We start from the raw sequence: 27,575 nt of genomic DNA, 5'->3' as shown, positions 1-27,575 counted from the left end.
TGTTTGTCCTGAAAATAAACGTGCAGGTACCCTACATTGAAGAGGATTTGACTACCTTAGCCTTTTGTGAAAGTACAAAGCTAAGTTCTTTCTGATGGCCCACTTTGAAAATAATCTAAGATTCTATAAATTTTTAGAAGCATTTTTCTAGTCTTTTATTAAGTATAATTTGTGATAGTAATACTTCTATCCTAAAACAGAGGCACAGGATTGAGAATTTAAATCATCTTCTGGGTGCTTAGTCTTTCTTACAGGTAATACTGATGTCTTAATTGCCATAGCAGCATAAATTAGGTATTTGTAAAAATAGCCATTAAATACTAGTTCATGAGTATATTTAATGTACATATAAATCCTACATTAAAAGTATAAATGAGGAAAGATAGCATAGTTCTAGGATTTCTAAACTGTTGACCATCAAAAAGTAAACCACCCTCTTTAAGACTTAACAGAACTTTAAAAAAAATTGCTTCAACATATGAATTTAAGACTTTACTTTATTCAGCAAAATCATTTATTTACACAATGGGGAATGCTGGTTTGATTTTGTCAATGAAATAAAAACAGACTGAACAGACACAATACTGAACTGTATATATATTTTGTACCAGAGCTGACCAACTGTTTCCTTACCTGTATCAGGAACATCAAGAGCAACAGTATCACAAGGACACTGGTTTAACAATACACCACATAGGTCCAGTAACACCCTGGGAGCTTCCAATGCAATTTCCAACTTTTTCTTTTTTTATAAATATATAAAAAAACAAAAAGTCAGCAAAACCAGCATTATGATGTAATAGACAGAGTATAACTCTGAAATCAATGGGTCAGTAAAAACCTTATCAGACCATCCACAGTTTACAAAGTGATCTGCTCTTCTTCAGACCACTAACACAGAATTCAAACAGGTGAAAAATAGATCACTTTCTAGAAGACAAACAATGATCTGATAAGGATCTGACTTAATGGAAGTTAAGGGGGGAAAAAAGGAATGCAGAGCATAGCCCCTATTAGAACAAGCTAACTTTTCCAGATTTTTCAAATTAAAAAAAAAACAAAAACAAAAAACAAAAACAAAACAAAAAACCACTTCAACATGAAGCTACCATACAAAGTTTTTCCATTTTTCTTTGTAAAAAGTTCAGAGTTTGCAATTTAATCCTGGGTTTTTAGTGAGAAGGACAGTTTGGGCCTGGACTTCCCCTTGCCCAGGATAATTTTTTGTTCTTCTTTTTGTTGACGTTGCCGCTCTTGTTCTAGTTTCATCCTTTCCTCATGAATCTTTCTTTGTTCTTCAACAATTCTCAACTGCTCTTCAGCCTGAAAGTGAAAAGTAAACATTAAAACTTTCTATGAATTTCATGTCTTCTATTAGTAATATTGGGAGATCAGGTGACAGCTTACAAACAACAGTATGTTGAATAAAACCTGCGTAAGGTCACACAAAAAGTGATCAAGGAAAAAACACTGAGGAATTAGAACTCCTTATTAATTCTGCCTAATTTTCTGATTTTGTTATGAAAAATGTTTTAAAAAACTGCAAAAAAGCACTTAAAACATTTTGAAAATGGAAATTTCTAAAATCATGTTTTAAGATCAGTATAGAGGGCGCCTGGGTGGCTCAGTTGGTTGAGCGGCTGCCTTCGGCTCAGGTCATGATCCTGGAGTCCCTGGATCGAGTCCCACATCAGGCTCCCTGCTCAGCGAGGAGCCTGCTTCTCCCTCTAACCCTCCCCCCTCTCATGTACTCTCTCTCTCATTCTCGCTCTCTCAAATAAATAAATAAATCTTTAAAAAAAAAAAAAAAAGATCAGTATAGATTTTGTCCTATTACCTATTTTTATCTACACCTTCAGTGTATCAGATGAAGAGATTTTCAATTATGAAACAAGGAATCAATTTATCCAAAGAGCAGGTTATCTACCAATTACCATAGATTTATCATTAGAAAGACGAAGTTTTAAGAAAAAAATCCCTACTGGGGCTACATTACACTGTCAATATACAACCAAGAAATACTAAAGACCCTTTTCTCTGAAGAGGAAAAAATTAAAGACCCTTTCCACCTAGCTGACTATGAAATGCTTTTCACTTTCAAGTGGACACTGGCATAATTAACTTCTGCAGGGCCTTTAACTCCTTCAGTCTTAATGCAACCAGCTTCCTTCCCGTGCTGTCTACACATTTCCTGTCTTCACCCCAAAAAAATTCAGGCCATTCTCCTTCTCCCTCCTCCTCAAGTCTCTCGTTCTGCCTCCCCCAAACCCCATGCCCACGTCCTTATTTCTCACCCACGTGCAGTTTTACCCCTCCTCTCCCCTCCCAAGAAACATTAGGCCATGTGTGCTGGTGATTCTGGTTGTCACAAACAGGAGGTGGCTCCTGGCATCTAGTGGGCAGAGCACAGGCATGCTATTAGACATCCTACAATGCATAGGTCAGCCCCCCACAACAAGGAATTATCCAACCCCAAATGTTAATAGGGCCAAGGTTGAAGAAAACCTGCTCAAACCTTGAATTTTTATTTTTATTTATTTATTTATTTTTTTTTTTAAGATTTTATTTATTTATTTGAGAGAGAGAGAATGAGAGAGAGAGAACACCTGAGAGGGGATAGGGTCAGAGGACGAAGCAGACTCCCTGCCGAGCAGGAAGCCCGATGTGGGACTCGATCCCAGGACTCCAGGATCATGACCTGAGCCAAAGGCAGTCGCTTAACCAACTGAGCCACCCAGGCGCCCAAACCTTGAATTTTTAAATCTCAGGAAAATCACTATCTGACCCTCAATTTAAAACATTCACTGCATCCACTGAATGCTTTCCTATTCCCAAAGTCAGATTTTAAAGTCATTGCTTCCATCTCCATTATTCTACTAAAATTATTTCCTAGATGGTCAGAACTACAATGCTTAACGCGACCTCTTTATTCATTCTTCTGTTCACTTGAACTTAGGTCTTTTAAAAATTTTCTCCCCTCCCACATGTTCTTTAATACGAAACACTGGTGATTCAAAAACATTAAGGCTCTCCACCTGTTCACTCCGGTTTGTCTCCACTGATAGGCTTTTTGCTCAGAAACAGTAACATTCAATGTGACTACATCACAGGCTTTATGCCAGAGTATGGGAAAGGTGATGGACTCCGGTATGCAACATAAAATGTTTAAAAACAAAACAAAACAAAAACCCCTGACTTTTAAATACCAAAGTAACACAAAGAGGTTTGTTTTACTTCAAGATGGTGGGGGGTGTAGACAAAAAGGTAGAGACATCCACAGTAATCAAGTAAAGGTCAACGATGAGGAAGATCGGTATTTTAAAGAAGTGGTAATGTGGTCGGCAGGCAAGATGGAAAACCCAACAGAGAGGTAAAATAGATCTCCCATCTCTCAGGCCATTTTCGTAAGCTGCATTTCCTAAGCTACAGCTGGCTAGTAGGACACATACCAGGGAGACCTCCGGGTACCTTCAAAATTCAACATGTCCAAGATTCAAATTCCTCAAACCTAACCAGAGAATAAATCAGCCCTTTCTAGGACCTTCTCTACCACCACCCGTGTTCTGTAGCTTTCTTCGGTCTCTTCCCTTCTCCCTGACACAAGCAAATAGCCAACCAGTTGGTTATTACTTCCTTCATGCTGTCTTTTCCACTAAGATGTCTCATCTGGAGCTCCACATGCACAGCCACCATACCAGCGCAGGGCCCCACCTCCCTTAGAGACCTCACAGGACTTCCCTGTTCCCAGTATCCTCATCCACCCTACAGAATGCTACCAGTCTCACCATTCTGGAACATCATTCTGTTCTCGCATGCCCTCAAGCTTCCAGTGACTTCTACCATGCGCAAAATATGGCCTAACTTCCCAAATGAGCATACTATTTAAGACTTTCTATAATCTGGCTCCCACTGTGTATATACTATTCTTTCTCAAATTATGCTTGGTTTATCTATCCTACCTCCCCCTCTGCTCATGCCATTCTTTCCACCTACTGAAACCTTACCTGTACATCCATTTCAAACCACCACTTTCGTGCTTAGACTTCCACTGATAATTACTAAAGAAAAGAATTAACTGCCTTTGATCATCTTTAGTGAATTCATATGCCAATTACTTTATCCAGTTTTAACAAATTATCAGACATTTGGATAAGAGTTTGGCAAGTGCAATTAAATCAAGGTAAAGACTCTTGATGTGTCCATGTGCCTAGGAAACCCTTAGGAATATAAACACCGAGATTCACTGTTCCCTATTGTTCTAACTCAGCCCTGAGAAAAGCAGATTAGAACCCTGAAGAGGGAAGGGTTTGAACATCACAACCTAACCCTTAAGAGAAATCTAATTTAAATTACACAGTATTTTTCACCCTACCATACTGACAAATTCCAAAGATACACAATACTATCTCGTGAAGAGTACTCTGGCACTACTTACCAAAAGCTCTATCTTCATAATGCTTTTACCCAGCAAATAAATTTCCTGGGATAGATCCTATAAATAACACTTGCATACATGCAAAATTGAACAAGGTTTTTTAAAGCAACGTAGCTTGCAAAAGACTGGAAAAACCTAAATATTCCCCAAGATGAGACTATTAAAACTATGGAAAATACATATAATAGAATACTGTGTAGTTAAAAAAAAAAAAATAGGAATCCCTACATACTAAAATGGAAAAATCCCTAAGTTACACTGTTAAGAAAAACTAAGTCCCAAAGAGTGTATATATAGTATACTATTTCTCTGAAAAAAGGGGAGAATAAAAATACATGTATTTGTATCTGCCAAAATACACATTTTAAACACTAAAAAAGACAAAAAACATAATCAAATATACCTTTTGGACATGGCAATGAAAAGTAGGTGGATGGGGGAAAAAGAGATATAACCAGTTATTTTTCTAAAAAATAAATTTGAATGATGTGATCATACTACCTAAATTAAAAACAAGATTTTTAAAGCAAAGTCATTTCCTTCATAGATAGAAAATACTAATTCTGCACTGAAATTAACTTTAGATTGGGTAAAGAAAAAGCAAGTTTCAATTTCATTTAGGTCTACAAATAGAGGAGATAAAAGTGCGTGTGTGTGGAAGGGTTGCTGTAATTTTTCTGGTTTTCCCTTAGTGTTAAGCATATAGTGCCTATTGGAAGTACCTGACAATGAAATGATTTTTAAAAATAAAGTGGGCAGGTGAATATCCCGTCTTTACGTATAAATATTTGTAATTTGTTCCATTATAGCTTTAAAAGCAGCATAAATGCTATTCAATTACACCAGGGCTAAAACAAACAGACTAGCTGAGCAAAACCCAAAGCCATCTACTATTTTAATACAGTGCTTCTCAAATGATGAAAATCAATCTGTGAGGTTTGACCCTATACCTTATCTGCTAGGTGTTCGTCTAAACCCTGGCCTCCCTCTGCAATCTGTCTGACATGCCATTTCCTTCCTGATGACTCCACTTGTCAGAATATCCACTACTCCCCCTCTACCCTTCTGTTGTTTCAAATGTATGCTAAAGAACTATTCCGAATAATAGGGGGGAGGGGGTATGTATATGTTATTCATACAGATAAACAATACTAAGCTCTCCTACAAGGATTACATGATGGACATCATGGAGGCCCAAGAGAAAGCTAACATCCACAATCCTAGAGCCATGAAATTAGGGTCGGCCTTCCTAGGCCATTAAGTCCAGAACCCTCGCAAAGGTGGCTTTCAACCTTACACCTCACTCGAATGATTGGTGAGATGAAATACATGAAAGCAAAACACACCATTCTAGTAGAAGGACCTATTTACTCTCCCAGTACCTTTTGTCCCACTCCCCCTTTATCCAGAGGGCCCAGTGCCTTTATTAGAATTACTCATTTTCTGGGGCACCTGGGTGGCTCAGTTGGTTAAGCATCTGCCTTCAGCTCAGGTCATGATCTGAGGGTACTGGGATCAAGCCCCACACTGGGGAGCCTGCTTCTCCCTCTCCTCCCCGCTTGTGCTCTCTCTCTCTCAAAAAAAAAAAATTACTCTTTTCTAATAAGCATTCTCCTTCTTACACTGTCTATAATACTATACATCAAGGTGATCCTTAGCAGCAGTTTCTTTCAGTAAATAAGGATGCTGAAATCTACTACTCTCTACTTAAAAAATATATATGAAATTTTACAAAATTTTAAAAATACAAAGAGAAATATTTGTTATCAGAAGTGATTACAGAAACGGTAAGAATGAGAAATATTACAATTAGGAAGTCATGCCACTACTCAGAAATGTGGATTTCTGCATTTTAACTTTCCCACACACATCCTGTTGACTGTGCCATTTATAAATTTTAATTCTTTGATTCATCTTCCCCTCTATAACATGTGTAGCCCACTTTAGGTAAGCAATGAAAAAACATTAAAACAAATTTGATATAAATTCTGACCCTTAGCAAACTATGGATCAGTAAAATTTTCTAAAGTTATTAATGTACAAAGTTAAAAAAATAACACACAGGATTAAAAAAAGCAACCCCTACCAATGGCAATTCGGTTATTCTGATAGTTACTCTCCTTACACTATATACTACCATTACAGGATATTATTAGCTACCATCTAAAGAGAATTCCTACCCCCAGCCACTCTTCCTAGCCCCGTTCCTTCTCAATTTAATTACCCAGTTGTTAAATATATTTATAATCTTAAATATATTTTTGGAACTTCACTACGTAATATCTCCCGAGAGCCCACATTTACCTGACGTGGAGACCACGGCTTCAAGAAGGAACTGACAATTGAGAGTGGTATGGGATACTCGGCATAGGAATCCCTGTCCTCCAGAGCTCTGGAGAGACTGCTCTGGAAAATTGCCGAAAGAGCAATCTCATACCTTCAGGATTTTATCATTTATGTCCTAAAATTTCACAAAAAATGATCTCATCCAGATATGGTTCTTTTATTCTTCTATACCCTAAATTCTCTTTTCTTTCAAGTCAGTTCTGTTTGTCTTGGTCACTCATTCCCTTTTGTGGAAGTTTTCTTAAGTGCCTGCTGACACTTGGGTTGTCAGCATGATGACATCTTCTCTGGTTCCTACACCAGATTTTCTCCCCTTCCTTTTTCCTCCACTTCCTCCTTCAGTACTCCCCTTCCCTCTCCCTTATCACTCACGAAGTTCATTCTCTCTTTAGTTTCTACAGCCACCTTATCAATTCAAGCCCCATCTTCTGACGGGCTTTCAGTGGTTTATGGTTGACATTCTGTCCTTCAAGCCACCCTATACGGCGCCAATACATTAATGCCCAGGAAGTTTTAAAATAATTGTTGCCCAAAATACATCAACATAACCTTAAATGAGCTTTTTATCTTATCAACTGGAAACAAGCCTCTCACTGATTAAACATCCTTCCATAACTTCCCCACCATTTCATTTCAAATTAAAATATTTTTTAAAAGATTTTATTTATTTGAGAGAGAGAGAAAGATAACGTGCATGTGCATGAGCGCACACAAGCAGGGGGACCAGCAGGAGGAGAGGGAGAAGCAGACTCCCCGCTGAGCAGGGAGCCTGACACAGGGCTCGATCCCAGAAACCCAGGATCATGACCTAAGCTGAAGCCAGAAGCTTAACCATCAGAGCCACCCAGGCGCCCCTCAAATTAAAATATTTGACATTTACATTTGGCACCACTCCGTATTTGCCTGTTTCTTACAATGTATAAATATATCAATATTAACTATCCTAGATACTGTGCTCTTTCAACTTATATACCCTCACTCTAGTATAAACGGCCCATTTTTTTTTCCAATTTTTTTTTTTTTAAGATTTTATTTATTTATTTGAGACAGAGAGAATGAGATACAGAGAGCATGAGAGGGAGGAAGGTCAGAGGGAGAAGCAGACTCCCTGCCGAGCAGGGAGACCGATGCGGGACTCGATCCTGGGACTCCAGGATCGTGACCTGAGCCGAAGGCAGTCGCTTAACCAACGGAGCCACCCAGGCGCCCTTTTTCCAATTATTTTTTCCATTAGTTTCCTGTAGCCACTCTAACAAAGTAGCACAAACTGGATACCTTAACAGAAATTTATTCCAGAGGCAGAGAAGTCCCAAATCATTATCACTGGAACAGGTGTTGACTGGGCCACCTTCCTTCTGTAGGTTCTCAGAGGGAATCTGCTCCTTGCCTCTTCAAGCTTCTGTTGGCTGCCAGGATTTCCTGGCTTGCATGTGTATTGCTCCAATCTTCAAGACCAGCATCTTCAAATCTCTCTCTGTTCTGTCCTCATATCACTTTTCCTTTATGAGTGGCGTCTGTTGGGAGTCTGAAGAGTCTTTTTATCATTGTGTCCTCCCTCTGTCCTTTTCAGTCCAAGTTGGCAGTGTTTCTGCAGATATAGCATCCTTGAAAACACTGTGGGTCTCCCACATCTGGCAGGCCATTAGACAAGAGGCTCCTGGATAATCTCATTTACTCCTGGCATTTGCTAAAGTGGCTGAGGGAACCTATGAGTCACATGCATAATCTCTTCAGCCCTAGCAAATGGTTGTCCAGCCATATATCCTTGGCCTTCTTTCCAGAGAGTTTTTCTAACAGTAATAACCAACTTCAGCATCTTTTGTAATCCAGACAGGCTAAAATTTTCTCCAAAACATCAAGTGCTCATTCCTTTTTACTTATCAGTTATTTCCTCTATTTATCTCCTTGAATTTAACTATAAACAGCCAGAGGAAAGCAGACTGTACTCAATACTTTATCTAGAAACACCTTCAGTTAAATATGAAAGTTCAACCCTTACAAACAAGCTCCCCCTTCCACACAACTGTAGGGCACAATTCACCCGGGGTTTTCTACCACTAGACAACGAGGACCTCCTTCCCTCTAGCTTCCAGTAACATCTTCATTTGTGTCTAAGCCCTAACCAGAAGCACCTTTAAAGTCCATATTTCTACCAAGTCTTTGTTAAAGCAGTCTAGGCATTTTCTATCATATGCCTCAGAATTCTTCCAACCTCTAAACCTCCAACTTCAAAACCACTTCCACATTTTTAGGCAACAAATTTCCACAAACTATGTAGTTCGAAACAATATAAAATTATTCTGGAGGCCAGAAATTCAAAATCCGTATCACTGGTCCAAAATAAAGTGTCAAAAGAGCCATGCTCCCTCAGGAGGCTCAAGGGGAAAGTCTATTGCTTGCTTCTTCCAGCTCCTGGTGGCTTCAGGATTCCTTGTCTTCTGACTCCATCACTCTAATCGTCAAGGTCAGAATCTTCAAATCTCTCTCTGCTCTGTCTTCAGCCTTCTCCTGCGTATGCACTGTGTGGTAAAAAAAATCTTCCTCTGCCTCCTTCTTATAATGATACATGCAACGGCATTTAGGGCATAGTGGTTAATGCGGGATAAATTCCCAAGCTCTTTAACTTAATCGGATCTGCAAAGACCCTCTTTTGGGGCCACATTAGGTAATATTCACAGGTTCCAGGGATCAGGACATAGAATACATAGATTGGGGGGGGGGGGATTTTCCAGAAATATCTCGTAATTGCAAAGTGAGATCTAGCTTAAGTATGTGGAACACATTTCACATATAAATCAACTTCCAAACGTGGTACTGTTTTTTTCATTTCTCAAAGGAGTGATGAACAGGTAAATCTCCCTTTTTGGCAAGTAGGTAAAGAGAAAACTGTTTTCAGTATTAAAGAGCAGAAATACACTGTAGATCTCAAACTTATGATTTGCATATATTTTAAAACTTCGGGGACATCTGGGTGGCTCAGTCAGTTAAGCATCCAACTCTTGGTTTCGGCTCAGGTCATGCTCTCAGGGTCATGAGATCGAGCCCCGCATCAGGCTCCGTGTTCAGCATGGAGTCTGCTTGGGATTCTCTCTTCCTCTCCCTCTCCCCCTCCAGCTTGTATGCACGCTCTTTCTCTCTCTCAAATAAATAAATAAGTAAATCTTAAAAAAAAAAAAAAAAAAACTTCAAAGAAGGTTTCCCAGTTAAAATTAATTTTACCTTATCACCATAATGTAATAATTTTTATAATTTTATTAGAAATTGTCAATCTATTATAGTTCAGGTATTTACACGCAAATTAACCAGGTTCCATTTTACTACCTAACCTTCATTCACCAATGGACAATTTGAGGGTCATTTTTCTACTGATACAGCCCCCTGGAAGGACATTTAATTCCAAGCAACACCTATCACTTTTCTTCTGTTTCCCTTTTTGGATAAATTCTCACACATTTCAGAATAATACCCGGGCCTTCCTCAGACACATCACAAAAAACCTGTATGGAAAAGAGGAGCAAAAAAAATTTTAGGTACCATTTTTAATATTTTTTTTAAAAATTAAAATTTGGGTGCCTGGGTGGCTCAGTGGTTAAGCGACTGCCTTTGGACTCAGGTCATGATCCCAGAGTCCCAGGATCGATACCACCACATCGGTCTCCCTGCTCGGCGGGGAGTTTCTTCTCCCTCTGGCCCTCTCCCCTCTCATGCTCTCTCTCACTCTCTCAAATAAATAAATAAAATCTTTAAAATAAACAAGTAAAAAGTTAAAATTCTCCGTTGTATTAACAGCCTTTCAAATATCTGAAGACAGTTGTGCACTCCCAATACTAACCCAGAACTAGAAACCAATCTGCCAAAAGGCCAAGTCTAGTCAGGCCAAACCATTTAAGGTCCATGTTTGAGGTTATAAATCAAACATGTCTGTTGATTAATTTCTTTTGCCTCCTTTTGGACAGATAAAATCAAGTATCTTCACAAACAATTTGGAATGTGAGCAGAAACTACCCTGGTCTGGAGCACCTCATAAGAATTTCATATACGAGGGGCACCTGGGTGGCTCAGTCAGTTAAGCGTCTGCCTTCAGCTCAGGTCATAATCCCAGGATTCTGGGATTGAGTCCTCCATCAGGCTCCCTGCTCATGAGGAGCCTGCTTCCCATTTCCTCCCTGCTCCTGCTGTCTTCCTATCTCTGTCCCTATCTCTGTCTCTCTCTCTAATTAAAAAAAAAAAGAATTTCACATAGGAGAGAGCCCATGTGGCTAAGTTAATGCATTCCTTATTACAGTCATTACTACAATCAATCTGAACTTTTGTCACAAGGACCTACTTAAAAGTCCGTTAAAGTGTGGTTTAAATTTACTTTCTTTAGTAATTATTTTTATGTGATCATGAAAAGTGATGTATGTTAGTTGCATAAAATACAGAAACTGGAGAAAAGTATAAAGTTACATTTAAGTCTACCAATTAGAGATAACTATTTTTAGCCTTTTGGCATATTTTCCCATCTACTAAACTGCACAAATATACTTTTCAAATTAGCAGGATAGTGTATACATAAGTTTTGTATTTAGCTATTTCCCCTGTATTACCTTCAAATACTTTTAGACTACAGAAACACCAGCTGTAAGCACGTTATAATTCATCTAAAAATCTGCGAAATTTTCACTATTCTAAATAATATGGTGAGAATTTTTTTCTGTATTACCATATTTGTATCTGATTCAGTGTTCACAAGATAAATTCTTAGAAACAGATTTAAGGTTCCTGATATTTACTGATTCAGTACTATTTTCTAAAATCGTCACGGGCCATTATAAACTCCTTCCATCACCATATAAAAGGTCTCTTTATACCTTACTCTTGCCAACACTTGGTGTTAATGAGGGAAATAAAGTTTTTTCTATTGGTATTTACTGTTGCAGAAAAAGGAAAGGGGATGGGGGAGTCATTTCTTTGTTTTCCTTCAGAAGTTGCGAGACTGGGATATATTTTCAAGAACTGATCACAGAACTTTTCATTCTACTTGTGTGAATTCTCATTTACATCTCTCACTTTTCTTTTTCTATTACGGAGTTGGTCTTCTTTACTGACTTGAAAGAAACTGTTGTATTATTCTCTCATGGTTATGATGTTTAAGAAATCTCCCCCCCGGGTACTGTCTTTTCCAACCTGTCTTTAATCTGCTTTCAGACCGCATCTACCATTACTTACCCCACAGACTTGTTACTATGCAGTAAGCCGGTTTACTACTATAGCTACTACCACCCAGCCCACCACCCTCAGAGTGCCCACACACTCTTGTCTTTATTCTAATTCTATGAAATCCCAAAAAGGCCTTTGCCAGGCTTCATTTCCTCACACTCCTGCATCCACGGTAAATTCAATTCCTAACTGGCCACTGAGGCCTGGCTCATGGCTGTCTCTTCCAGGAAGGTTCCCAGGCCACCCTGGGGCAATTATGTCAATTACCACACATCATCCATCCCACTACCAAATACTTTCCTATTACTTGTTAACTTTCTTGGGATTGTCCCTGTCTCCACCACTGATACATTAAATAAGAGAACTTAATGTCTTGTCCATTTTTATTTCCAAATTGCTTTTTACACATAATTAACTTCTCAATATAGGTTATGTGAATAGTTAAGCTTGGCTACTGCCTCTTCCTCCCTGGCCTTCTAGAAGTAAGAATGCATCGCATTCTTCTCACCATACAATGAACCGATCCACATTTCTAGCATATTTATTATGTCATAAAGCAAACAGAACTGCTGTTGCAACAAGATAAACGACCAATACTGACATAACCAGGACAAGTCCCATGCTATCTACAACACTAGCACACTCCCCTTCCTTTCTTAAATATCGATTCTTCTAATGGGACATTCAATATAGTCCATGTAATATTTCCTAATAAATGTGTAAAAAGATTAAAGAACTTGCTCAAAATTGAGAGGACAAGGAATGGAGAACAAAAATTAAAAAAATCTCCATTTGTGCCTGGCATCTTTATGTAGCAACATTTCCTTGTCTTTTCCAACACAAAGGATGCTCCACTTTCCCTGCAAGCATATGACTCACTACCAATAGAACCAAATAAAAATTAATTTTCTCCAACATGGACGATTTCTTAAACTTCCAACTTTATCATACACAGGAAATAAATGAGTTACGCCCAAATCCTTACCAAATATTCTCAGATTCAAACTCCTTTTCTCCAAGATACCTTTTCACTGAAGTCTGTTGATAACATGCAGTCAAAACAGTGTCACTGTACAATCTATTCTATCAAACTCAAATGTTCTAGAATAGTGCGCGTCTAAGTATGGTTCATGAATCAGCAAACAGTCTGCAAACTGTAATGGATCCATAACATGATATGTAGACACCAGGAGTGTTTTAGAAGCTTTTATAGCCACTTGACCTCATTTTTCTAGTAATTCATCTTAATTGTATTTTGCAAAAGTAGAGGTCTGAGACAAATTAGGATTAAAAGAACAAAAACTGGCCAATTACCACCACTTGAGAAGCACTGCTCTAGAATAAGCTTGCTAATCTTTTCCCAGTAGTGACACACAAAGTCATATTTTTAAGGTCCATGTGGGTAAACAAAGAAAGCTGCCAAAAGGAATATAAAGAGCCCAACCAAGTTTCCCTAAAGGCACCCAGTTATCCCAGGATCAGAAGGGATCTTTGCAGGGCCTAACAGGTTGAGGAGCTCTGCTCTATAAGTCACAATCTGGCATTCCAGGTGACCCAAAAACTGAACTCACCATGCTAGCCACTCTTTTATCATGTTCTAAGAGGAATTCCATTCCACCTGCTTGGCAACTCTGGTTCACCGTTTTAAATACCAACTATACTGTTCCTCCCTTCTGGAAATACCCATGCCTTAAAAACCACACTATATTTACCTTTCAAAGCTCAACCTTCCAAACTCAAATTAAGGTTCCTAGTTTCCATCTTACTTCCTCCTACCTGCACTGAGATCTTTTTCTTATACAGAATCCCTAAAAAAGGCATTATCATATACTAATTGATAAACACGTAGGGATATACCTTATAATGACTCCTACTCCATTCAGAGTGCATCATCATTCATAGATAGGGCTTTTTCTACCTTAAGAGATTTTAAGGTCTTTTCATTGGGAAAGCAGGATTAAGTCTCTCCCTTTCATGACGGCCTTTACAACAGCCAGGACAGCAGTAATAGCTAAGAATCCACGGTGTCATGCTAAGTCGCTTCAGATATTTCCAGTACTGGCTTTTCTCTGGGGTATGCTATCTTTGAAAACCTCATGCTTTAGAACTAATTGCCCCATAGTTTTAACCTTATGTAAAAAGTTATCACATTATTTATGGTCCTCCTTCATCCCTACTCTCCTTGGGATTGGTTAGCCCAACTCAGATCTTTTTCTGTGCCTTTATAAACAGTCACAGAATTTCTTTTTTCTAAATCACTTAGCTGGAGCTTACAGCTTGCGCACCCCCCTGCCCCCCGCCCCGGTCAACAGTATGACTTGGCAGCAAATGTCTTCCTATGACTGTTTTGGTCTCAACACATTTCTAACTAGACAAAACTTCTGTAAGATGTCTAGAACCCAGAGTCCCTCCTGGGTCATGTCTCTATTCCTGGGCACTAAATGGCACTCATCCCAAATTCATCCTAAGTAAATTTCCTTCCATCTCTGACTTATGTTCCTACTTTGAAGCAGAATTCCTATACGCCACCTTCACGGAGAAAAGAAAGTTTTTCCTTCCAAAGCCTAGCCTCCTTTTGTTTTTTGGCTTCCTTATGTCCACAGTCCTTTAATTCTAGCTTTCTTCTTCATACAGAGACTGCTTCAAAATATATACTCTTAAATGGAAAACCCTATGACACCAAAATTTTTATTCTACTTCTTTACTCCACTTTAAATGCTAGTCTGTGCTAAAAACAAAGAAACAAACCAAAAACTCAGAAAGTACTAAAAAACAGAACTGGAAGAAAAAATAGATTAGTTCTTTTTTTATTTTTTAAAAAATTACCTCAATATTCTTACATTGGCTCCTTCATTAAAATGTTTAAATTGCTCTGCCCTAGATCATAATTACTTCAGTCTCTGTATTCCTTGCTAGACTACAAACTTGGAACAGGTAAAGAGCTTATTAGTCTGGTACACTTACCACCAAACACATGCTATCTACTTCACCTAGTAATGGGTAGGGAACAAGGTAACTAATGTGAAGTGAAATGCTGCATTTTAGTTTAAACACTTCCGAACTTTTGTTGTTATTGGTTAGGCATAAAAATGTAAATGAGGTTAAGACAGAAAAACTTTAGAGTGGGGTTAGTCCAATTCTCCCAGGAAACCGGTCTTAAACCACTGTGAATTTTAGAATTTTCTCTCCAGAAAGTAGAATTTCTGGATAGCCCCAATAGATTCCTCTGGAAGACACTCGCTAAAATCTAGTCAACCATTCCTGCTCTTGCCTCAAATCCCTGAAAAGGGCCCTGAAAACTCTAAGAAATCATTCCACAAAATCTGAAAAAAATAAAGCAAATATAAAGTAATTTTCATATATACTTCATACATACCAGTTTGGCTTGTGCTTCTGCAATTTTTCGGTTATTCTCTTCCAGTATTCGCTCTAGCTCCTCACGTTTTGCACGTTCTTCCTCCTAAAGGGGAGGACATGTTAAGATGTTAGAAAAATAAAATGTTTATTTTTACTGATAAATATTTACTAATCTTCCTCTGAACTTTTTTGATCTGACTTAGAGGGTAGCTTTATAGCTACCTTCTGTCTGACAAATGATAAACTGTGCAGCCACTAAAATTTGTTTCTAGCACGAAATTTAAATCATCCCTCCCAGTCCAAACAGCAACCGACTAAACCCTCCCTAATGATAGTTTCCTGGCAATTATTACTAATACTTTAATATCACACAAATCAACAAGGACAACTACAAAACTGGATAGTATTTACCAAATTAAAAAAATAATATATAAAATATAAATAAAGTGAATATTTGTCTCACCAATTATGTATACCTACGTATTCTTTACCTATACTCCTTTAATCAGCATTAAAAGTTGAATATTTACTGTCTTGTCCAGTGTCCTGCAGAGTGTGCTCCTCGGCTGCCATACGCGCCAGCTTCCTCTTTAAAATGATTTGTACTGTTAGCTTGGCAATACCTGCATCAGCAGCTCAACCATTTATAAAGAAACAACATACAAGGAAGGCTGAGCTGAGGAATGCAGATGTTTATGGTAAGAAGGAACAAAAAATGTAATTCATCATTCCTAAGGCAAACAATTAATAAGAAAAATACATTTACTGTTAGTGAAAAATACAAATGGTAATCCATACTTCATGGAACTAAGGGCTCTTCCATGGGGAAAATGGACTTAACATTCAGATGTTGACAATTTCTAAAGGCAGCTTATCTTGTCATCTACAGTCTGAACTGAAATTCAGGAATCCAGGGGGTGCATGGTCCGGAAATAAAATTCTGTAATTTATTTTTTATTGGAGCATTTAATGAAATTTTATAATGCAAACTATATGAAGATTGCTTGATGGTTTGGGCAGTGTTCAGATCACAGCATACATATTCAAATGATTTTAATATTTGGAAAGACTGTCAGAGGGTTGTGTCCGTGTAAAAAAAAATTGTTAACATGAAACAAAAAGCAAACGAAGAGAAAAAAATCTTCCTATGATTAATAACTCGCTACAAGACAGCACCATTACTCCAAAATTATCATTATTAAAAGCACTGACATAAATAAAATTTCATACATTCAAATTGCACAGTCTGTGATAGCTACCAAATATAAACACGTGTATCTACTTAAAGACAGCACAAGGGAAAATGCATTTGAAAAGCTAAGCTTACTGGAAAAAAAAGAGAGATTTAATATGATGCCAACTTGTACACAATAAGGCCAAGATTAACAATGATATGAGACACATATTTTGAGTCAAATATTTAAGTTCAAGAAAATGTAACTATAGGATTTTCTATGGCATACACCAATGGAATTCATATTCATTATGCAAACTATGTCAAGGGACACTCAGGGCCGTAAAGTAATTTGCCTTGAGTGTTTCAGTGACTTTCAACAAGTTTTAGGAACCTGGAGTAATCAGTGCAAATAAGCCATAAAGCTTCAGTAGCAAATTACTGTCTCACAGAAAGACATTTTCAACTTCTGCTCCAGCTGCTGATAAAACAAATCATGTGTTTAGCTTGACTCCAGACAAGGACAACCTGTTCCTTCATAACTCTCTAGAGAAAAAAAGGAGTTGTTAGTAGATACTAAAAAAGTGGATGAATAATCTGGACATTTTTCCTAAAAAGATTCTTTGAAACACATTAGGAAAATGGAGGGCCTTATGATCAGAGTGCTAGAATTAGTCCACTGTGTTGAAGCAGGATTTGGGGTAGGGGTGAGGGATAAAAGGAGGACAAAAAGAAGAGCAAGAAAACCTATGTATCAAAAGCAGGTGCGGTCACTCAATGTCAGGCCCTGCTCTGTAATCTGACTGAAGGCAAACAGCCTCTCACAGTCCAGCAGTTAAGAATGACACACAGAAAAGAAGAATGCATATCCACAGGTGGATTTTAACCTTTTCCCTTGACCACTCCCTGTCTCCCCCCACCCTCCCAAAAAAGAATGTAAGTCCTGCAGCCATGGCAAAAGTTTCAAACACTTCTCAAATATGTAAGCCAGTTCCATTAATTCAAAAAGTATCCTTGAATACGTTTTATGAAAATAACTTTTAAATATCAGTCAGCACTTCTGAATAGGCTAAAAAATTAACTTTCGCAGCAATGTTAAGTTTAGATGAGAAAGGAATTAGTCTGTATTCCATCTCTTTCCGAACTGAGCAGGAGGCACACCCAACACTGAAAGTTTTGCCATGGACTGTCTCTACTTTCCAAACGACCGAGCGTTACCTCTCTGGCTTTTTGTGCTGCAAGCTCAGCTTGTCTCTGTCGCTCGAGTTCTTCGAGCAACTGCTTTTCCATGATGCGCTTGGCTTCCTCCACCCTTCGGAGAACTTCTCGCTCAATTTCATCCTTCCTTTTCTCCAATTCTTCCTCTACCCTTTTTGCCACTAATTCTTCCACTCTTCGTGCTGTTTCTTCCTCGATGAGTTTTTCTTCTATTTCCTGCTGCCGACTAGCAAACAAAGCAGAACACAATGACTTAGATAAGTAAACCTAACAAAACTAGTTATAAATCTGTCAAACATACAGCCTGATTCTGTAATTCTGTAATTCATTTTCATGCAACATTCAAGGAAATATCAGATACCAACATATTAAGGAATACAGAAATTCAAATAAATATGAAATACTTGTTTTTATCACTTTCCAAGTACAAAATGACTAGTATGTATATACAAAGAGCTTAATTCATTAGTTTTAATTTAGGAACTGTAGAGTAAATCTAAAATAAGAAGTCTACTTTTTTGGTATCAACTTTGTAATGAAAGGACAAGCTGTTGTTAAGTGTACGGATTTGCTCATTTGCCAATGCACTCAGTCTAAGGGTTGAGCTACAGAGAAGTCAGGAGAAAATATTATGGAGCAAGCAATTCAGACTGACAAAGTTCACCCCCCCTCCCCCACCAGCAAAATCAAAATAAATGCAGATTCAAAGAGACTCAGACTGCTAAGGCAATGTAGTGTAGCTTTTACTGAAAATACAGACAACTTAATTCAGATTCTGAACCTAACACCTTTAACTGTACCTTTTCTTTCTTTGGTTAATTGATTTTCAATTAAAAGCTCTTCAAGAGATGGGAAAGTGGATGAAAATATATCATCAGTTCTAAGAAAAAGTTCAATGAAGCATGACACTGTTTTAATTCTTTTAATCACATTTAGATATTATAAACCAACTTAATTACTCAAAATGAAATTCCACACTGAAAATACTGACATTTATCAAGGCTCTGTAGTGGAAACAATGCACATTTTATACCACTGATACCCAGTATGATAGCTTCTTGGCCACATCTGCCTAGTCTGAACTGAAGATTAGTATAAAGAAAATGTATAAAAAATCTTTTAATTATTTTTATTTGGTTACATGTTAAAATGACAACATCTTAAAGACTGAGAATATATTAAAATTAATTTCACTCTTTTTAATGTGGCTACTGGAAAATTTTAAAATTACAGATGTAGCTCACATTGTATTTTCTATTGAACTGCACTAGTTGAGACAATAATTTGTGCTAAATTAATAAATTCAGAGGCTCTGGAAATATATCTAAATCCCAAGAAGCCAATTTACCATTAGTAATGCTTCAGCTTTCTCACAACCCACAAAATTAAATACAACCTGTAACCTTTTATCTTTTGATGACTCATAAATATGTATGAGCCAGTCATTCAATTTACGTGTTTAGTAAAGACTTTATAGTGTCTAACTGACCTTTAAAGACCCCAATCCACTTCAACTAAACTCTATTTTGGGGGGTTGATTCAATTCCCACTCAAGTGCTTTCATTCTCAACTCCTGTTACTTATTCACAGTGATACCATACGAACACCGGTGTATCTCTAACATTCTGATTCATTTCAGTTTCTGCATTTATAATCCATTTTTCTGTCAAGGAGATAGCAGCTACTTGAAAAAACACAATTTTAGGTTCTAGATACATGCATTACCCATTCTGAAGACTACTGTTTTTTCTTAAATATTTCCTCCCAACTCTCAATTATTGGTGATTCTTTTTTAAGATTTTATTTATTTATTTGACAGCAAGAAAGCACAAGCCGGGGTAACAGCAGAGGGAAAGGGAGAAGCAGGATCCCCGCCAAGCAGGGAGCCCGATGTGGGGCTCGATCCCAGGACCCTGGGATCATGACCAGAGCTGAAGGCAGACGCTCAACCATCTGAGCCACCGGGGCACCCCAAATTAATGGTGATTTTTATTTAAAAAGATACGAAAGCCTATATGTAACAATGCTCCTTTTCCTTTTGAAATTCCAAAAAAAATACACTTTAAGGTAGTTTCAAGGAGGCTGTATCTATAGCAGCTCAATAAAAGAGAATAGCTATCTACTCCAACACTAAAATGAATTGCCAGAAATATCTAAAGGAAATCAGGCAGTAATTTCAGTGGAAATTAAACTACATTTCAAATATAAAAATTTTGTTTCTCTACTTCATCCAAAGAGAAATATGAGCTGAAATAAGTATGCCTGGTAACTGCTGAACAGGGATGATGGGTACACTAGGGTTATAATATTCTCTACTTTTGCATACATCTGTAAGTTTACATAATAACAAAGTTTTAGAAGTATACAGCACCCCCACAAACATGTATTTTGCTAGTTGGTTCTTATGGTATTAATAAATGTAAAGAAGCCTAAGAAGAAATCTTATTTTAAGATGTCAAAAATGGTACAATTCAACTGTTAAGGACAATGTAAAACAGTTTCAACTAAAACTTTCAATACAAAGTAAAAAGGAGAGCGAAGACTGGAATAAGGCTTTAGGTTAGTTTATCAGTAGAAAAGTTGCCAAACAACTTAGGAATTTGGTAAAGATGGAAGACACTTGATACATATTCAGGGTTTTTTCAAGCAGTCCCTAAGTAATAGCAGTAGCACAATGGCTAATGGGGCCACATTTCCACCAATTTGGTCAGTAAGGAGAAAATAAGCCTAAATAAATTAATTCATTTGTTACTTACAGCAAAAGCCAGATCAGCATGGTGTGAGCTCTGTCTCTTGTCCCCTCACAGACACCAAACCAGAGGGGCCAGATGACACCCAACAGAGGCACAGGCAGTGGGCTGGTCTGCTGCGATGGAGTCAATTCTAAGAACCGCTCAGCAGTTTTATAGCCCAGAGGGGAGGGCAAGTGGAAAGTCCCAACCTCAAATGAAACTGGGAGGATAAGAAATGGCCTAGTGGGGTTTCTCACAAGGCCGCTTATCTCTCTTTGTTCCTTATTCTGGGAACATGAAGGACGTACCATCATGACTGTAATTAAGGCTTTCTGCTGGGTCCCACGTGGAGACAGGCAAGGTCGGGGGGAGCCACAGCAGAATTGTTCCCTACAAGGTTATCAAGAATGTAATTTTCTGTTGTTGCAATTTTTCTCAGTAAGGTTAAAATTATTACTTCGGTAATCAGAAAAAAAATCTTACAGAAATTTTTCAGTTTCTGCCCTGAAAAGCTATTGCTTCAATTCCTCTCTCCTCTCACTGAATTCAAAAAAACAATGGCCACATGTACAACTGAATTAAACATGAGTCTTTACTGATGACAAATTTATTATCATAATCAATGACAAAGCAGCTGTAAGGCTAACTTTCATAAGAGACACTGAAACTTTCTTGGGAAAAAAACAACAAACACTTCTGGTCATTAGCACTTCATAGAAGACCTATCATTTAATGTCACTGCCTATTCACTCCTTCAAACTTTCCCCATAGGAGTTGTCACTTTCTTGATGTTTAGGGTCCCTATCTTTTCCTCAGGCTACTCTGCTGAATATATTCCCTTACCAAGAATTTGTGCCACTGATGAAGCTTCCGTTTTCAATGGAACTAGTATATATAACATTAGGCCCCCATTTTCTCCATGCTTTCAGAATTTTGTAACACACTAGTAACAATCAATTTAAAATGGCAACTATTAAAACAGCAAGGGCCAGGCAATACAGCACAGAGTTATGACTTTGTATACAGCAACCAGCAATATAATTTTAAGTATAATATATATAGAAATATTTTTAAATGAACAAACTCAACCCTAGGAGCTTACTTTGAGGAAGTGCTTCATAACATCAGCAAATAGCAGTAATTCAGTATTGACTTGGTACCAAATACTGTGCCAACAGCTTTATGCACCATGTCATGTTACAGCTCTGATGGTTCTTCAAGCATAGGAACAATTTATTAGTGGGGCTCCAGCTCATTGCATTTTGCTAAGATGACGCCCACCCTAGGTAACCTGACTCCAAAGCCAATCATCTTAAGCACTATACTACCCTACACTGTTTCTCCAGGACAAAAGTGAAAGGGAAAAGCATGCAGAAAGATTTAACTACCAAAATGGTTATTTTAAAAATTCATAGGATTCTTATCAACATCAGCTAGATTTTATGCCCTAATACTTTGTCTTAAAGCCCTAACTTCCCCAAAACACACAGTTCCACATACTGAATTTGCTCTTAAAAGCGGCTCTTTGCCCTCAAAATGAGCTCTTCAAGTATTCTAAGAATCACTCATATAGATCCCAGCTCAGTTTAGATACTTTAATTTAGAAGGCTCTCAATCTGTCATGTAGTTGAACATAAAGCATAATCATACGTAGATTATCACAGGCTACAGTAAATTAACAGTAACCATTAACATTTCTTGTTTTGCTCCAAGACATTTACAGCTGCCCAGTTTTTCAACATGCAGTTAATACGACATTCACAAAGCATCTCAAAAGAATATATAAGAAAATGATAAGGAGAGGGAACCACACTGAATGGCTGGTACACAGAAGAGAGAACTTTTGAACTCAATCTGAAACATGTGAATTAGCTATTCAAAAATGAGGGAAAAAAAGGTTTAATGTTAAGGTCTGCCTTTCACAGTATTAATACATAACTCATAAGATCACTTCTAAACTCACCAGCCTCAATCTGGTTGCATGTACATAAAATTATATTACCCAACATTATTTAGTGATACCCATTATATGCCAAGTATGTCTAGATACTACAAATGCACTACTTCTGATCTTCGTAATAAGCAGGATCTGTATCTCCGTTTCAGGAAAAAGAAATCAGGCTTACAGGTGATTTATTCAAGGCCTCACAACTATAAAGAGCAAAGCAATCTGGTTTCCAATATTACCCCAAACTTTCTAATTGGTTAAGCCCAACAGAATAATCTAATTTTGCTGTCTTGCGGTCTCTCATCTTACACTGAACCTCTTCAAGGTACACTGACACTATGCATTCTTCTGACGTCCCTTCTCTGCTTCCAGGAAGCTTTTGTCTTCCTCCAACAAACATTCCCGAAGGTTCTTTCAGTCCTGTGAACCAACTGCTCTTTTGCCTCCATGCTCTTCCTGGGTCATTTTATCTACTCTCAAGATTTCCTGCAGGCTTCAGTTTCCCTTATCAACCTTGAATAAACTCATCATATCCAAGTATAAGTGCCCACAGTGGAAGTGACAAATGGACGCTCCCCTTGATTTTTCCTTGTCCTCTACCCACAGGGTTTCTGACGTTTTAACCACCGTCTGCCACACAGTTACTTAAACATTTGGTAGCTGAGGTGCAACAGCCACAACATAAACATGAGAACCCACATTAATGTTTTATTTCCCTTACGTTCCAATCCAGTTTATTTGCACTGTTTCTTAAATCTGTCCCTCTTTTCCATTCCAATAACCATCCCCTCACTACTCTTGTGTGGCCTTACTGTAACTACTTATGTATCCAATACAGCATTCCGTGCAGTTTTTTGGGGGGGAGAAGAAAAAAAAAAAGCCCACGCTGTTTACCTCCTTAAAACTTTTCCTGTTTCTGGGGCGCCTGGGTGGCTCAGTCGTTAAGGGTCTGCCTTCGGCTCAGGTCATGATCCCAGGGTCCTGGGATCGAGCCCCGCATCGGGCTCCCTGCTCCGCGGGAAGCCTGCTTCTCCCTCTCCCACTCCCCCTGCTTGTGTTCCCTCTCCCGCTATGTCTCCTCTGTCAGATAAATAAGTAAAATCTTAAAAAAAAAACCAAAAAACAAAAAACTTCTCCTGTTTCTATGATGAAATAAAACCAAGCTCCTTAATATGGCACACAAGACACTTCTCATGATTCTCAGCCACTATGTACCTCCCCAGTCACTCCACGATTTTAGTACTTGCACACCTTCATGTTCCAGTCAATGTCCACTGTTTTACCGCTCTTTAGGGCCATTCCCACCCCGTCTTCCTTTATTCTGCTAGGGGTGGAGGGGACTCTGCTTTAGTCCACATGTACTTTCCTATGCCTCACCTGACAGTCTCTTATTTTCTCTTTATCTACCACCCACATTCCTTAGAACTAAGGTGCTTACCTATCCATGATCTTTCTTTTTAGTCACATGACGGTCACTGACTTTACCACACTGTGTTATTATGTAGCTACTTATAAATCTTTAAGCTTCTTGGAGAGGACTCAATTATCTTTTTATTAACAGCACCTAGCACAGTGTCTGGCACTTATTGAATGCTCAATAAATATTAGTTGAATGAATGAGCTAACCAACAGAGACATGTAGAGATACAACTACTTACGCCCATTTTCATGGCTCCAAAACCTAGGTCTTTCCATTGTTCCCTGTGTTATCTCCAAGACATTACATCAAATTAAGGAGTGCCTACTGCATGGCACAGAGGAATTCAGTGTATAGGTGGCTGCTAGCTCTGCCCCCTCCTCCCTTCATAAATGCTAATGGTAGTTTGATGCTTCTGTCAACTTGGAACTATACAGCTGTCCAATTTTCTCATGTAATCCCTGGATTTTGTTTCTGCTATTCATGTGTAGCTTGCTAAATACTTCTAATTATTCTTTGCATACCGAGGTTTCTTTCATTTTTCCTACAAGTCTTAGCTTTCTAGTGAATGGCAAATCATTTCTCTTTGGACATCTGTTTTCAAATGGGAAAATTATCTCAGAGATGTCTTCAGTAATCTTTCAAATGTTCATCTGTTGACATTTGAGAGCTGCATTTTTACAGTGAAGGATCTTGTTCCAGACCAAAAAACCTGGATTCTATATAATCAAGGTTTGTTACGAAACAATTACTTGTATTTGGTGTGTGTATGTATGTATTTGTGTGTGTGTATATACATATATATATACACATATATATATATATATAAAATTAACAGTTCTACATAAAGGAAAAATAAAGGTATGCAACAAAATAGCTCTTCTGGTACTGCTTCCTCTGTAATATTGTTAGTGCTCTAGTCCTGTACGTCTTAATAACTTTGCTTCTCAGAAACACACTCTGCTGGAAAATCTACATAATACAAACCCAAACACAAAAAAATTTAAAATCCTTAGACAGTTCAGCACACATGTATTTGTCCCAGAAAGATCCTAAATTCAGTTAACTTTACTGCCTCATGTGCACTTTCTAAACATGAACTGAAGAATTGAGGAAGACGGCTGGTTAAACAGGGAGAGTTTGCAAACTAACTTTGGGAAATGAATACCCAGAGCATCACAATACCATGGTCTTAAACCAAAACAAAACCCTACATTTTAAAACCAAAAGATCATCAGTTTGGAATTATTTGCACCTACTCTTGGATCTAAAAATACCTGAGAGGTGACTCTTTCAGAAATACTTTCACCCTAACAATATTTCAAGTTGGGAACCTTACTGTGACTCTGATTTTCCCCAAATCTAAGTCCTATATGTGAGCAATGCGAAAATAAAAGCAAATATTCAAGTGTCTTCTAAACAAAAGTATACTAAAAAGGAAAACGAATAACAGGATTGCACTTAAGTTTGCTACAAAAGAATATAAATAAGAAGTATAAAGATGGAATAAGTTTTGATTGGGATGGTGGTTAAGCAGGTGAACTCAAGTGTCAAAACTCATTGTACTGTATGCTTAAAAGCGTGTGCATTTTGTTTTTACAGCTCACAAACTAACAAAAACCGAGCAGGCCCGAAAAAAGAAACGCAACCACATCTTTAACAAAAGAAATGCACAAACAGAAAATGCATTTGGGGGTGTACTGTTGGACCACCTACAGCGTCTTATTCCCGAGAGAGCCCTGTCCCAAACTGAAGCTTCCGTACAAGAATGCTCTGGCCAGCTGCAATTTGCTTCCCAAGGGTTAATTCCTTTTCGACTCTTCACCAGCCGGCCTGCAAACGCTCCCCATCCGTAGCTTCAGGCTCGCGTATCCCACGCCCTCACTGGCCCCAGCAGCTCTCCCACCTTACTCCCAACTCCACCCCCTATTTCCGGCACTCAGCTCCTCTCTCGCGCCAAAATCGCTTTCTCCGCTCCGAGCCTTTCCTGCGCAAGCCCCACTGTTTTCCTTCCCAGCCAACTCGTGGGTCTGTACTGGCCCAGGCTTTCCAACTCGGCCAGGCTGCAGCCTCTCGGGCGGGCTCCCGCGACCCCTCTACCCGCTCCCACGCCCCTCCAGCCCCTCACTCTCCACCCGGCCCACCCAGCCCCGCCAGCCCCCACCCCCACCAGCCTCCCCGCCCCTCCCCCCGCGGGCGCTCACATTTTTCGTTGCCGCTCGAACTCCGCTTTCTTCTCCTCCTCCTCTCGCTTCTGCTTCTCGTCCAGGCTGCTGCGCTTGCTCACCGTGCGCCCGAAGATGTCGATGCGGTCGGGCGGGGACGAGGCGCGCTCCCGGTCCCGCTCGCGCCGGGACACGGCCGTGTTGGTGGAGCGCGAGCGGGACCGCGACTCCCGCCGCCGGTTCCGTTTACTCTCCCGGGATTTGGAGCGCTTCCGCACGCGCTCCTTGTCCCGGGACCGCGACCGCGACCGGCTCCGCTTCTTATTGTGTTTGCTGCTCTTGGTGTGTTTGGAGCGGGACGAGCTCCGGCTCCGAGACCGGCCCATCCTTCCGGGCGACGCTGTGACTAGCCTCGGGCCCCGCACGCGTCCCACTGCCCTCGCTTCCGCCTCCGGACCCCGGCTGGCCGGGCTGTCGAGGCCGGGGGAAGGAAAGCTGTCAGCCAGCTGACTTTACACCGCTCTCTTAGGTCGACGGCCGCCACGAAGGCCGCCTCCAACGACAAGGCCGCAACGCCAGGAGTTGCAAAGATGGCAGCCGCGGGTGCACCGGCCGCCCTTCCCACACTGCCTCGCGCGGAACGCGCCGCTACGCGAGCCCCGCCCCCTGACGATGGTTGCCGAAGGCGAAGCGAGTGCTTCCGAGCGCACTCGGCTCCTTCCGCCAGCCCCGCGCCCGCCTGACGCTCCGGAGCCGGAGTCCCCACCTTAGCTTTAGTGCACTTCTGCTTTCCGGTAAGATGCCAACGTCGGGAGAATGAACCCGTCACGTTTTGGTGAGAATGAAATCGTGCCTCAGCAGGAACTGACTGATTGCATTATTTTCTAGGAGCCGGATTTGTCTCAGGCAGCCCCAAATTGTATCCGAGTGACCCTGAGCGGATGACTCGGGTCTCTGAGCTTCGCTTCCTCATTTGTTCGGTGAAGATAACCGCGCTTTATGAAGTGGTTGTGAGGCTTCCAGGAGGTGACGTCTGCTTTGATAAGGGGAAGCCAGTGCTTGGTACAGGACCCCATGTGGCGGGAGTTGTTCTCAGTGCTTTGCGTTTATTAACTGGTGCTCGATTCGCGTTTTAGGGGTGGGGACGCTGAGGTCCAGCAGGTGCCGAAGTTGGTTGTCCAGGTCACGCGGCTGGCAGGTGGCAGGGCAGGGGCGTGCGTCTGCGGGCGGGCCGCTAAGACCCGCTAGGTCCCAGCCAGGCGGTCTCGGTTCCTGCAGGGCACAACCCAGACTCCTTCAGGGAGGAGACGTACTCTGCGCAGGGGGTAGAAAACCTTGAGAGTCGGAGTGCCTCAATTTTAAAACACTCAGTAAAAGGCTTAACTCGAGAGAGGTAAGAAGAAAATTAAAAACTTCCCTTTTGAACAAATAATAGCCTCTTACAAATGAAATAATAAAAAAGATTTCCTCCACGACCTCTTACACAAGAGGTATAAAGTACTTAGGAATGAACATTAGCAAGTTACAAGATCCTCAGGATGAAATTCCTCAACCTTTGCTGAAAGGCAGAAACAAGACCTG

General features: G+C 39.6%; 1 protein-coding gene across 3 annotated transcripts; it reads right to left on the bottom strand.

Moving 5' to 3' along the window:
• Window positions 1-479: 479 nt before the first annotated feature.
• Window positions 480-26,652, bottom strand: ARGLU1 (arginine and glutamate rich 1). 3 transcript variants are annotated; one of them, XM_021695977.1, is made up of 5 exons: window positions 26,277-26,652; window positions 26,034-26,180; window positions 17,733-17,958; window positions 15,360-15,443; window positions 480-1,323 (listed from the first exon to the last, which is right to left on the bottom strand). In XM_021695977.1, exons 1-5 carry the CDS (start codon window positions 26,378-26,380, stop codon window positions 1,159-1,161), a joined length of 726 nt encoding a protein of 241 aa, XP_021551652.1. In that variant the 5' UTR covers window positions 26,381-26,652; the 3' UTR covers window positions 480-1,158. The 3 variants fall into 3 exon arrangements, with proteins under 3 accessions (XP_021551652.1, XP_021551650.1, XP_044769445.1); XM_021695975.1 differs by having other exon boundaries at window positions 26,034-26,652; XM_044913510.1 differs by lacking the exon at window positions 480-1,323 and having other exon boundaries at window positions 15,365-15,928; window positions 26,034-26,652.
• Between the last annotated feature and the right edge of the window lie 923 nt (window positions 26,653-27,575).

The sequence above is a fragment of the Neomonachus schauinslandi genome, chromosome 3, assembly GCF_002201575.2.
Source record: "Neomonachus schauinslandi chromosome 3, ASM220157v2, whole genome shotgun sequence".
Classification (NCBI taxonomy): domain Eukaryota; kingdom Metazoa; phylum Chordata; class Mammalia; order Carnivora; family Phocidae; genus Neomonachus; species Neomonachus schauinslandi.
Note: the sequence above shows the minus strand (reverse complement) of the source record. Positions and strands in the feature narration are given on the sequence as shown.

Excerpts from the sequence above, each read along its gene's own strand:
- ARGLU1 (XM_021695975.1), bottom strand. The coding sequence starts at position 26,380 with ATGGGCCGGTCTCGGAGCCGGAGCTCGTCCCGCTCCAAACACACCAAG. Across the intron at positions 17,959-26,033 it reads TTCGAGCGGCAACGAAAAAT|TCGGCAGCAGGAAATAGAAG; the intron begins GTGAGCGCCCGC and ends TTTGTTTGCTAG. Across the intron at positions 1,324-15,359 it reads CAGAAGCACAAGCCAAACTG|GCTGAAGAGCAGTTGAGAAT; the intron begins GTATGTATGAAG and ends TTTCACTTTCAG.